General features: G+C 34.8%; 1 protein-coding gene across 1 annotated transcript; it reads left to right on the top strand.

The window, feature by feature from the left end:
• Positions 1 to 701: 701 nt before the first annotated feature.
• LOC123530715 (slit homolog 1 protein-like) lies at positions 702 to 7,523 on the top strand. Its single transcript, XM_045311468.2, has 3 exons — positions 702 to 861; positions 1,293 to 1,391; positions 3,080 to 7,523. Exon 3 carries the CDS (start codon positions 3,082 to 3,084, stop codon positions 4,150 to 4,152), a length of 1,071 nt encoding a protein of 356 aa, XP_045167403.1. The 5' UTR covers positions 702 to 861; positions 1,293 to 1,391; positions 3,080 to 3,081; the 3' UTR covers positions 4,153 to 7,523.
• Positions 7,524 to 13,810: the final 6,287 nt, after the last annotated feature.

Below are 13,810 nucleotides of genomic sequence, written 5' to 3'. Positions count from 1 at the left end.
TACAATTGAATGCGGAAGAATAGTACATTGTATTTATAAATAACAGAAATTTTCATGAAAATATGTTTCTGCAAAGACGAAATTGCACTCAAGTTTTTTTTATATAAAAGTATAGGTTCATTCATATCAAAATGTGACAGAAATCTGTCAAATTCACAGAAACTTCAAAAAATGAAACAGAAATAACGGGGAAATGACCTAAAAGAAATACGTAAAAATAGGATAGACATTGCGAGTAATACATAAACATATGCATTGTGTAACTCAATTTATATCAAATACTTTTTTGAGCTAGGCGCGTCACGAACTTCGGACGGACAGACGGACGCACGCACGGACGCATGGACAAGATCAAATCTATATGCCTCAAACATTCATGGGGGCACAATTAGGTTTTGTTTCTAACCATGAAATTCACGAACGTTAGTCGCCTGTAATACGGTATTTAATGCATGTTAAACCATTCTGCTTATAATTATATACATGTTTTAAAAAAAACTTTGCAAAGCATTTGAAACTTTCGTAACATGTTTAATTCATAATAAAAAATAAGTAAGTTTATATCAAAGTAACGTATTCATTTTGAATGAAAAAAATTTATTCAACATTGTATGAGCAAGACGCTTTAAATGATTTTTACTCTAATGTTTACATGCTGCGGAGGAACTCGGCTCTTAAAAGTATTTCCTATTCACTTGAAAAATACGGTCTAAGTGATAACTTTAAGTTGTATTTATAAAAATATTACTAAGTTTGCACTGTCAGATCAACAAGGAAATTAGTATATTGTGATTTATATTTTTCTCTCTCGGTTTTTGAAAAGAAAAAAAAGAGATTTATTTGTGCTGTATATTAAATCAGGTATGTGTTTTCTTGAATCAAATCATATTTTAAAACCACTAAATATGCAAACTCAATGAGAACAACTTTTACTGAATTAAAAAAAAAAAGACATTTCTTTTTCCAGAAATTGCATATATATATTTCCCCTCTTTTTTACTCTTTTTTTTATTACGAGGAAGTAAGATGTAAGAGGTTTCACACTGTAAGCATTACAAGTTTCCTACGCATTTAATTATAAAAGTTAATGAATTTGACTGGTAGAATATGTGACAGATAGTACCTGTTTTCTATGATAATATTCGTAAAGAACAAACTTTTAGCAAACTTTGATATTTTGTTAACATAATCAACCCAACTTTTGCGATCAACGTAAAAAGAAATGATCTTTTACTATGATATTTTATAAGCTGACTCAGTTTCATAAGGGCGCCTTCCTTTGAATCTTACAGACCAAGACTAAAATCCTGTGGGAGCTAGAGAAAACTCGCAATATTGAACAAAGAAACTGGTGTTACTGACAAGGAACCTAGAAACAATAAAATTAAAAGGTACGTTACTCGATACTTAATCGAACATTTAAAAAAACAATCGAACAGCAAGGTATAAAAAATGTCGTAGATCAGTATTATTTAAGAAATAATAAATATGTGCCTTTATTTTATCAGTTAATAAAATATGGGCAGGAGTTCGGATGCGTAATAATTAAATCACGAGTGCGTAGCACGAGTGATTTAATATTCGCGTCCGAACGACTGCCCATATTTTATTTACTGATAAAATTATTGGAACATATTTATTATTTCGATTCTAACCACGCAAATTCTTCGCATTTTACAGCACTACATTTTAGCGCGATAAGTCATTCGGTTGGCCATATGCTATTATAAAAACCTCCCCACGAATGGAAAGCGTTGCATCAAACGCAATTTTCCGATATTCAATAAATTTTTATTAAATGATTAAGTAGTTATTGCCGTGAAAATGTTATTTTTAATAACATCTAAGGTCGGATATAGAAATCAGAGATAAATACTTAATTCAGAGTTATATATGCAGTTTCTAAAAATAGTACACGTCACCTACATGATGGCACTGAAACATACACGCTAAGACATTGCGGCGGCATATAAACACGTAAACACTTGAGTCTGGAAAATTGGAACATGAATTATGATTTATTTACTGTCAAAGTAGAATCTAGTTGACATTTGTGGTGCCTAGCTACAACGCAGGAATTGTACACTATACACACGACCAGACATAGATGCACTGGTGTTGAAGTTGAAACTTACCGGGCTGAAACATTTTCTTACGGTAAAAATATCAACAAATAAATTCATCAGTTAGAAATTGTTTGTTTCAGAAAATTTGATGTACTTTTTATTACTACTAGCACTGAAAAAGTCGAATATTTAGTCGGTATTATACGGTATATAATGGAAGCAGAGTAGAATCTCACAGTCATGTTACAATCGTAGGGCGGAATGGAAGAGCTATATTTTATCGTAGATTCATGTATAGGCGAATTCGCTATATGTTTATATAGCAGCTGCTGCGGATCGTGTTAGAATTTAGGTTGAAATCTGTGTGTATAATATACAGAGAACTTCCAATTATTTTCTGTTTCGCACAATATAATATTACTTTTGCGTATCTAACGCTTTAAAGCAATGTTCTATATACCGAACAATTTACACGATTTTTTAAACATGAATACTGCCTTGAAAACGCATAATTTCTTAATTTGCACTTTAATTTGTTATTGCTAACTATTGATTGTTTTTGTTGTTTTTAACTAATAAAAGTGCTCTCTTGTTTATTTGAATCAAAGCGTAATAATTTGCCACAAGGTAAACAAAAATCAATCTGAAGGATCATATCAGTTCAATGCATTGGCCATAAAATCTGTTCCCTCTTGTCTTTAAGAAAATATTAAATATTGTTGTATACATACCTGATATCAGTGGGTCTTTAAAAAAAATGGTGCAGAATATCTGGGTTGAAAACAAATATCAGCCAACAAAAGGCAGCACTGTTTTCTGAGACAATTCTGAAAGAATGGCTCTTTAATATTCCCAGGGAATTGTATAGTGGTGATAAGAGTTTAGTTTGTTTATCAAACTGTAAACATAATCAATGGAGATCTGGCAGACTATATTTGCAGCCATGCCGCTTCAGGTAATTAATTATGTTCTCATACTTCCTGTTACAATGTTTGTTGTTTTTTCTCTTACAGAAATGTCTGTCAGGCATATTGTATTTTTCTGCGTGATCTACACTTTTTCATCCTTGAATTGTTACGCAAGTGATGTGAAGGAAGACTTCGTCAGTGATCGGGACTGTCCGTTTCTTTGCACATGCGCTGAGTATGACGTTAATTGTACGAACACAAATGTTTTCCCGGACAGTATACCGGAAGAAACGAAAAGGTTTTTCCTCATTAATTCTACGATCGATTTTGTTCCAATAAATGCATTTCTTGATTTACCGAAACTGAAAGAGATACATTTTATAGACAGCAAAGCTACAAAATTACGGGCATGTTCATTCGCTGAACTGGAAAATATGTCCGTGATTTCGTTTGAAAGGACTAAAATAGAACAGATAGAAGGAAATGCGTTTTCAAATCTTGTAAACATTTCAAATATCATATTTTCTGGCGCAACAATCGGGGAATTGTTCTCGTTCTCTTTCCACAACGTAAAATATGTGAAGAGACTCGAATTCTTCCAGGCGACTATTTCAACAGTTCATCCACTGGCCTTGTTGACTTTCGAAAACATCGGTGAAATAGGTATAATGGATTCTACCGTGCAGAGATTTCTTAAAAACGGCTTCTCAGGATTCAGGAATGTTGAACTCATATACATGACTAATTCAGAGATCACAGAATGGCAATGCGGATCATTAGACACAGTCTTGAAATCTGGAATCGATTTCGACGTATCGCTATCAAGGTTTGCTTGTGATTGCAAACTTGCATGGCTTTGGACGAAACATCTGAATTCTACTATACTTGAAAATCGGTCAAATAAGTGCACAGGAACTGATACAGCATTGCCGAGCATTAACGTCGATCAAATATGCCCTTCAGAAAAATCACGTGACCAAGGATGCCCGCCATTGCTGCCCTCCACGCCTCACACCTGTTCCCGAAATTTCGATTCGCCAATGAATCCTGTTGAAAAAGTCACGTACCCGAACTTCTTTTCAAGAATAACCACTTCATCTACTTCGTCAGTCACAACTGTGAATTTCAAGATTTGTTTCATCATGCTGTTGATAACATGCTACCATTGTTTGATTTAGGGAATACATTGTGGTTATGTAGTTACCGTCTAGATATAAAAAGCATTGGGCTCTTTAAAGTATTTGAGGACAAAATAAGATAAGATTTATTCATGAATATATATGTCATAGTAATCACAAAATATCACAGGTAGTTATAATAAAGGACACATAGTTAACAAGTTTGGTACAAATATTATCACATTATAGGAAATGGAGCTAATTTATAAGTTAATAATATATAACAAAGGATAACCCATTAACGTTTTGCAACTTATTTCCAATGGGGATGAATAAAATGCATTTGGTTGTTCGCGCGCACGTACTATTAACCAGCCCAAAATGCTTTATATTCAGATGGTAGCCACACAATTACAATATTAAGTTTTTATATCAATAGTTATTTTTTTCTATATTTCACAATGATTTATTTGTTCAGTGTTGAATACTTAAAGAAACAGATCTCGAAACGACAAATTGTCAACTAGCGGCAGCTGTTTGAATGGCAAACGTTCTGACGTAGCATTAAAATGTTTTCACCGGGAATCTTCCGAGACGTGTGAAGCTTTTTCCTCATGGAGTCGTGGTGTATGTAGACATTCGTAACCCGTTGATTGTATATATCATCTGTATGTATCTTCATCTAAGGAAATGTATTTGGATTGTAAATAGGTAGTGACTGCATATGATTGGCATGATTGCTATCTGCATATTGTGAAACGGGCGACTAACGTTCGTGAATTTCATGGTTAGAAACAAAACCTAATTGTGCCCCCATGAGTGGTGGGGGCATATAGATTTGATCTTGTCCGTGCGTCCGTGCGTGCGTCCGTCTGTCCGTCCGAAGTTCGTGACGCGCCTAGCTCAAAAAGTTTTTGCTATAAATTGATGAAACCTTGCATAAGTCTTTATCATGATATGAACTTGCGCGACTCCTATTTTTCGTCCGGCTCTATTCCATATTTCCAGAGTTATGGCCCCTGAAATAGTCAAAAATGCACATTTTCACCTTGTGACACACCTAGCTCAAAAAGTATTTGATATAGATTTGTTCATCATGGAATGATGGGGTGGAATATGGAGAAAAATGTTTGAAAGACCTTTTTCTATTGGTCACTTTTCAATAAACCAACGATCGCCTTGTAAGTTTCATTGCATTTCATCTCCGTCTTCATATTTGTAATGAAAAGAGACGCTGGTAGCGATGCACTTCCTGTTTTGGGAAATATTCGGAGTTTCAGCTAGTTTTCATAGTTATCGAAAAACCCGCTAACTGAGACGACCCAACATAAAATTATTGTACTGTGTATCGAACTTTAAATTAGTATTTAAGGTAGAGCAGGGTAATTATATAACGGAACATTGATCTGCAATATTGTATTAGGTTCGAGTGAATTGCGCGTCGTATGATTTTGATGATTCTTTTATTATATGTATGTACGTACTTTTATTGTTATCTTAGCTGAAAAAACTGACTTATATAAGGCAAATAAGGATTCTCACCAGTTTAAACGTTGATCTTTTTCTCCCTTGGAGACTCGAGACGCCATCATTAATCTTTTCTTACGTCACATTTTACGTCAAGACTAAGATAGTCCAACCACCGGTTAGATGGGAGTAGAGTGCAGGGTTTTGTATTCATTTGTGTTTCGGACAGAAAATTTGTAGGTATACGATATGTCAGTTAGGCAGCTAGATCTTTGATCTTTTTGCTTATGTTTTATTTAGTTTCACGTGTAAGTGGGAACATTGTCTTTTTGACTGAAGTTACTATAATATCATCTGTAGATAATGATTTGTTCATTTTTTCTCACCTTAAAAACATTACACTTTTAATATGTGATGTTAATAATTTTCCCTGTATATTGAGTAACAGTATAACACACTTCAAGTGTGTAAAATCTACTTATTATCAAAATTATTATTACGAGGGATGTTCAAATATGAATGCATCTATGTCAATATCTCGCTTTAAACCACGATTTGCACAAAATAGGTAGGTACATGTATCGCATAGAGGGCTGTGTAAGCTCTCCATTGTTACAAAATATGTTTAAATCCGTTCAGTCTAGCTTCAGACAATAGCTCGGTTAACACTATCTACTCGTGTACACTAAAGCTAAAATGGTTGGGAAAAGGTCTCCTTTCACTGACCAAATACGGTCCTATATCAAGAATCGCTGTATTAACGGTATATAGGCGAAAGACATATCTAATGAAATATGTCTTGTTTATGGGAACAATGAACTTTCTTTTTCATCTGTCACTCGATGGTGTAAGAAATTTGAAAGTGGTGTTGATTCAGTAAAAGATGCGCCTCATGCACGCCGTCCGAAAACTGCAACTTCGCCAAAAATAGTTGAAAAAGTAAAGGATTTGATTGCTACCGATGCAAGATTTACAACTAGGCATATAGCTAAATGCATTGGTATTTCAGTAGGAGCTGCTCAAAAAATTCTCAGGCGTGATTTAAAAATGAGAAGGATAAGTGCCAGATGGATACCCCATCTCCAACTGGCCTAGTTGCATTCATATTTAAACACCCCTCGTATATGGATGTATTATAATAAAAGTGTCATTAAAACAGCAGCTAGACTGGGACTTTGTATTCGGCTCCTGTGGATTTTGCAAGGACGGATCATATTCGGCGCATGCGCTCCTCGTGAGATCCGATCTGACAAAATCCACACGAGCCGAATACACCTTCCCAGATCGAGCTACTGTTATAATAACCATAATCATGATAATCTTGGATATATGATAACTATTACTCATTTGGGCGAATCCAATATGTATATTAAATCAGACAAAAACCTTCGATCAACTTATCATATACTATATGAATCATTGTAAGTAACTTGTCTCAAAAGGGCTTAGATAAATACTTCATTGTGACAAATCATAGAAAATAATATGATAACTTCCTCTCATAAGTAAATGTCCAAATGTAACGAAAATTGTTTTGACACAACTTCAGGAACTTCTTGTAAAGTCGTCATAGTCAAAAAAACTAAGTCAGAAGGTTATATTAAAGACTAAATACTTCAACTTTTTTCTCAAGAAGCAAATGTCAGAATTTAATAATAATAATAATAATACAATTATAATGATCGTGTTATTTTCGGATATATTTTTACAGACGCATACTAGTAATTGTTACAAAATTAATGTGATATTTTACCATATTTCTGATTTACTTTGTACTTTACTACTTTTCTGTGATTTCGGCATAACAAGATCTACTAGCAGTTAACAAAATACGGTAATATTTACAAGTTCATGCCTATTTCAATAATGCTTGTGTTACTGGAATGAATACAAATTCACTTACGTGAGGTGTTCAGTGTATATTACATATTAAATTAAACCAATAAATTCAATGTAAAAGTGAATACATAGTTGTGTTTATATCAACAGGGAAACCGGATAATTACAATGCTATCCAGAATTCGGCTTGATACACTTCCGTCATACAAAGTTTGATTAAAATCCAAGTATCGGTTTTGCAGTTCACCGAACAGCAATGGTCGGCCAAGCATAGAGGACACGATATGTCTCCGGCTGATAATGCAACACATTAATTTAATCAACAGAAAACTGTTATGTTTTGCTAACTGTTTGCCTAACAGTCTGTATCTGATTTTTCAAGCAATGTTTGTTTATATCATTGGTGGAATGGAAGAAACATTCCTCAATTCAATTAGTAAGACACCGCTTTCAATGAAGTTCACCAGACCTTTTCGATATATAAAACCAACTCAATTTTAATACATAGTACATACTTTTTCGCGTTTTATGTAAATGTAACTTATAACATTATTAGAGAGAAAGAGAGAGAGAGAGAGAGAGAGAGCTACTCTCCCCAAAACTTTAGGTTAAGACTGCTTTAAAAACAACAGCGAAAATAATCCATTTGTTTTGTAACTGTGCATTATTTTTTTTTTTGGAAAGAAAACATGTCTTGGTGACGTCTTCATTCACAAAGCTGGTGACAATTTTCTTCTGCACATCCTTCTTATTGCTGTATGTACAGTGTTTCTCACACACATTGAGTTTCAAAGACTTTCATATAATCTAGCAGTAATCTTATCTGGTATTCGTATAGATATTTTTTTATGAACTTCGAACTTCAGTCAAATATCCAGTCAGTTAGCCTGCTCAACGTTTGCAGCTACGGCGTTCCATAATTTATTTTCCGAAAACGTCTTCTTGCTTGTTATGTGTGATAACATCATATGGCCCTTTACAGATGTTTGAGAGATCAGTTAAGTGGAGACAACCTGAAAAATATAACGGCTGATAATACCTTCATTACCCTCTGTCCAGCCCAGGATTTCTGAACCCGGTCAATCTAGACTTTATTGTTTACCACGCAAAATTATTTTTTCACATCCAATTCTTTTAGAATGTAAAATACCCTATAGAAACTTTGCCACAACTCAAAATAAGTAAGAATGGAAAGGCTAAATACTGATATGAAGTAAAAATTACGCATGGGGGTTTGGAACGTTATACGTCGGGAGCGAAAAAAAGGTATCTTTTCCATTTTTCAATACATTTCTAATATCCTGAATGGGGTAAGAAAAATACTTACCAGTTCTTGGTAAAAATTTGTTTAACGTCCTTATTAAATATTTTGGTCATAGTAAACTACTAAAGATTCCGATACAACATACGCATATCATATTAGTACCCTGTTTTGTGATTGGTCTTTACTATAGGTCGCCCAAGACTATATTATTTTCATGTACATATAATAACATTAACTTCGTTCGCTGAATGATAAACATTTTATCCTAGGTAAGCATCTTCTAGTTCTGCAGTGTTGAGGAACCGACACAGTTATAGTTAATAACACTGCAACTTTTCAGCCTTTGATGGTGGAGAAAGATCCTAAATGCCCAGCCAGACATTAATTCATCGTGGACGTGCGCCTGGGTAGAAGGACCTAGCTTCCGTAAGCCAACTGGATTGCTACTTCACATGGAAGAATTTTACACTCTAAGCAATGAACTGAACCCCAGAAATTCGTGGTCCCGCGAAGCCAGCGATCATAACCACTTGGCCCAGCAGCCAGCCACCCAACTCTACTTATCTAAATATAGAACGCCATATTCCGGAAGTAGCCTTTACTTTACCAGTCTCGCCAAACGAGATTTACAAACGTTAAGTATACTTTAAAACAAGCCTACTAAGCTGAGTATATATTTCCATATGTTGCTGTGTTTGGATTAGGGTGTGAAGCGTCTTGAAAATTTCAATATGTTTTTGCTTCGTTTTTTGAAGCTCTCTTTGAAGATTTCTGGCATGTCTACTTAATGGGTCGGTTCTTTGGCGTAAGTGTTATAGTTCTCCTGAAAGAAATGGTTTTTTTTTTTTTGTTATTATCGTTGTTTTTCTTGTGACTATACTTAAGAATAAGTTAACCTCTCATTTTGTTATTTATAAGCAAGTTAGCGATCCTTCGACATTGTGTAAATTCGGAACACAGACATGACAAAGCTAACTTGGGTCCCTTTAAGCTTGATCCTAGAAACAATGATCCAAGTAGGGTGGTACTTTGTCATTGTGTAACGCTTTAAAATTTCTTTGTCGTGAAATGAAAGGCTGTAAGTTCATAATTTGATTCTTACATATGAAAGAAATGTAATAATAACCGTTTTGTTACGTCTTGTCAAGGAATTAACTAAGCTTAGAATCAGTAAAACAAAATGGTCTTTTAATGGACATACACATTATGTGAGAACATCAAGGATCATGAAAAATCACATCGGTGAGGTATACTATGTAATAAAGTTTAACTTACTTTCATTATATGCAGTCTGTTTGCAAAGATGAGAAATGCTTATGTCATAACAAGGCAGAACGATTCTCTTGAGATAATGCAGTTCTTCCTCTTTTTCTTTCACCTGCTGCTTTAGTTGATTGCATTCTTGTGTCAGTCCATGCAGGTCCGCTAAAAGTAATTAAATCATATAAGTTTTTTTCTTCAAAATTTACATGCAATAATCACCAAAACTTTATTAAAAACTAAGATTTTCAATCTTCATTACAAACATCCAGTCTAAAATTAATTAACATAACAGTGCACTGCTTCTTGCAAAAAAGCGCGAATACAAATATGTTTCTGGTGCCATTGAGCTTGCTCCGCCAAAAATTAAACCATAGTTAAACTTGATTTGCTGAATATTATTCAGAGAAAGTTGCAAGAACAAGAGGCCCAAATGGACATAAGTCGCTCACTTGAAGAGGACCTTAACCATCTGATCCTTTAAGGGGCCAAACACCCAAAACTGAACAAATTTCTGAGATGGTCTTATATCAATGCTACAGACCAGCTAGGCTTGATGAAGATCCATTGAGCGATTCGTGATAAGTAGTCATTAAAGGTATCTTTACTTTTAGCCCTAGCAAGCCCTAAAAGGGGCCAACTGTCCCCATTTCAAAAAATTGAGAGAGGCCCTTATAATAATCCTACATACCACTCTGATGAAAAAAATCCATCTAACTATTCATTAGAAGAAGTTGTTTAAAGGTATTTCTAGTTTTCGCTCTAGCAGTGCTAAAAGGGGCCAATTGCCCCCACTTGAAAAACTTTGGTACATGATGCTACAGACCAAGTTTGATGAACATCCATCAAGCGGTTCGTGAGAAGAAGTCATTCAAAGGCATTTCTATTGTTAATTACAGTGGCCCCCAAAAGGGACAAAGTGACCTCATTTCTAATTTTGGCTCAAGTTGCCCCTAAAAGGAGTCAGGCAAGTGTCCTCGTTTGAACAGATTTGGGAGAGGACATCATAATGATGCTATAGATCAAAGGTCTTTCAAAGGCATTTCTATATTTATTTCTAGTTGCCCCTAAAAGGGGCCAAGTGCTGCCATATGAACAAAATGGGAAGAGGCCCTTATAGTGGTGCTACAGACCAACCTTGAAGAAGATCCTTACACCGGTTCATGAGTAGAAGTCGTTTAAATCTATTTCTAATTTTGGCTCTAGCAAACCCTAAAAGGGACCAAGTGCCCCTCCATTCAAAAAAAAAAAAATTGGGAGAGAACCTTATAATGATATTACAGACCAAGTTTGGTCATTGCTGTAGGTAAAATGCACATGTATAAAATGACACAATATTTACCAATTTCGCTTTTAAAATTCATATTTCTCAAAAAACACACAATGAATCCAAGTAGTTAACACAAAAACCCAATCCTAGCTATTTTCTGCTCATATCTGTCAATTTTCAACATTATATATAAAGCAGAAACACTTGAAAACAAAACTTAGGAGCTCAGAAATATGCAGCCTACACCTGCCGCAATACCTATAATGGCTCCTTTATGTTTTGATATTTAAATTCTTTCTTGTTCAAATGTACTGAATGCATATATCATCTAACTAATGGCATAACCCCTTATGGGATGATATTTTGCCATTTAGGCATCTAACGTACAAAATGTATTAGGATTTCAAACTATTCAGTCTTCATAATACATAATTTACCATTTTACACTTTATCATGTTTATTAAGGTAAGCCTTGTATATTCTATCGTTTGCATTCGTGTTGCAGTGTTTTGTTTGCAAAGAAATAAGTTACAGAAATACCAAAAGTGAAACATGCGCATTAAATGAGGAATATCAATATGCTCATTTTTGTCGAAACGGAACGCTTTAACATAGGCGCATTCCATCTTAACAGGGAACCAGATTACGCCGTTTTGACCAATATAGCATCGGCCGTTTGTTTTCACCAACATTTGATTTTGACTTTTTAACGCTTAAATGATTTAGTTTCACATAATAGCATTTCTAACTGGGTATATATATTACATCTTGTTATGTTACGAAAATTTGTATGTGTGTTGGTTTATTTAGTTTAGATTATCCATGAGGAAGAATTGACCTCATGACCGATATTGCAGAAAATCGATATCAGGGGAGACAACAGCTATTATGGTATTGGTAACAGGTGACCGGTATTGCGATGTCGATATCTATTGCCTCCGGGTATTGTCACCTGGATGTTTATTTCAATATCATGAAGGTTTTTCATAAGACTGATAGGTTTTAAGTATGCATTGTCTCTTGTAGCTCTGTATAGAGCGGCTGTGTACTTTTTATTTGTTAAATAATTGACTTTGTTCTATGTATTTGATGTATATAGATGAGACGTAAATAAATATATAAGATAATTAAACAAGGCTTGTTTAGTTTTGTTCGTTTTTCAATCGTCATTTATCATTAAATGACAATATTTCATTCAGCCAGTGTTGTGTTTTTTCCTTTCAAAATCAAACAAAGAAATACTAATGGTGAGCATGGGAAGATTGAAAATCAATTTATGTGGCAGACATAAAGCATGTTTTGCACGTGCAGGGCATGCGCACCAACATACACGTGTTCATAAACACTTTTGGCATTACTGACGAATGTCCTGCTAGAAAAACACATATCATGGTGAAATTGACACAAGAGCAACGTGCCCGAGCTGTCGGAATTTTACAACAAAAATCTAAATCGGTCACTTCAATGAATTGTACTTGGGTTAAATTTCGCCAAAAGAGCTCGGATGGTAGATAGCCACCGATTGAAGGTTCTTGTAAACGGAAATAAGGTTAAAATGGAAATAACCATAAAAGTAACAGCTACAAACAAATTATATCAAAATTCTTTTGAAATTGCAAAACAAATTTACCCACGTGTCGTAAATGTTTCCCGGCTAGCAACATTCCGACAGACAGCTCGTTCGCGTTGATGTTGTGTCAATTTCAGCATGATATGTGTTTTTCTGGTAGGACTTTCGTCAGTAATGCCAAAGGTGTAAACGAACACGTGCATGTTGGTACACATGCCCTGCCCGTGCAAAATATGCAATGTTGGCCTAAACGCATCATGCGGTTACTTCGGCCGTGATATGAGTCGGCCAAAAATAAATCAATAATTAGCTACAGTACCTATTAAAATGTTGGTATGTGAAATTCCGTGTGAATACACGCATTATTAACAAAATAGTAAGACTATAATTATAAACTGACCGATTAAGAAATTTGTTGAGTGTACATCATTCTGACAGTTTGGTCAAAATCCCCCCGTTCCCCAGTAGTTCCTGAGGAGATGCGATAACGAGAAATTGTTAACGGAAGGACGGAAGGGCGGAGGATCGGAAGGACGGACGGACGAACAACGGACGCAGAGTGATTTGAATAGCCTACAATCTGATGTTGGTGGGCTAAAAATGAGCTAAAATCTGAACTTATCATATTGTGCTTATAAGTGTGTAGTATCACCAGTTTTTGACATACTTTGATATAGCCATATACTTTATCACAAAGCTACGTAAATAGAGACAAAGGAATGCGGACACAATTCTTCAGGATATCAACAAGCTCTCATTTTTTACACCATCTATACCCTGTGAGGAAACATAAAGCACCATTGCCATATCCGCGTGTAAGTAAAAAAGGATACACTATTTCTAGGCTATTGATATAGAATTAAGATTATACATGGATATATTGTCATTAGCATATTAATCAACAGCGTTAAGTTCAGCAATAGGCCAAACATATAAATTTTGCAAACAGTACCAAAAGATACTGAACTGCTTTTGACTCTTCTCACCTGTTTTGCAACAGCATGACAATAACTTAAACATTCTTTATCACGAGGAATACTTAAACCGT

Source organism: Mercenaria mercenaria, chromosome 11 (assembly GCF_021730395.1).
Source record: "Mercenaria mercenaria strain notata chromosome 11, MADL_Memer_1, whole genome shotgun sequence".
Taxonomy (NCBI): domain Eukaryota; kingdom Metazoa; phylum Mollusca; class Bivalvia; order Venerida; family Veneridae; genus Mercenaria; species Mercenaria mercenaria.
This window is presented reverse-complemented; position numbering and strand designations above follow the sequence as displayed.

Bases quoted from the DNA above. Each gene is read 5' to 3' on its own strand.
- LOC123530715 (XM_045311468.2), top strand. From the start codon at position 3,082: ATGTCTGTCAGGCATATTGTATTTTTCTGCGTGATCTACACTTTTTCA.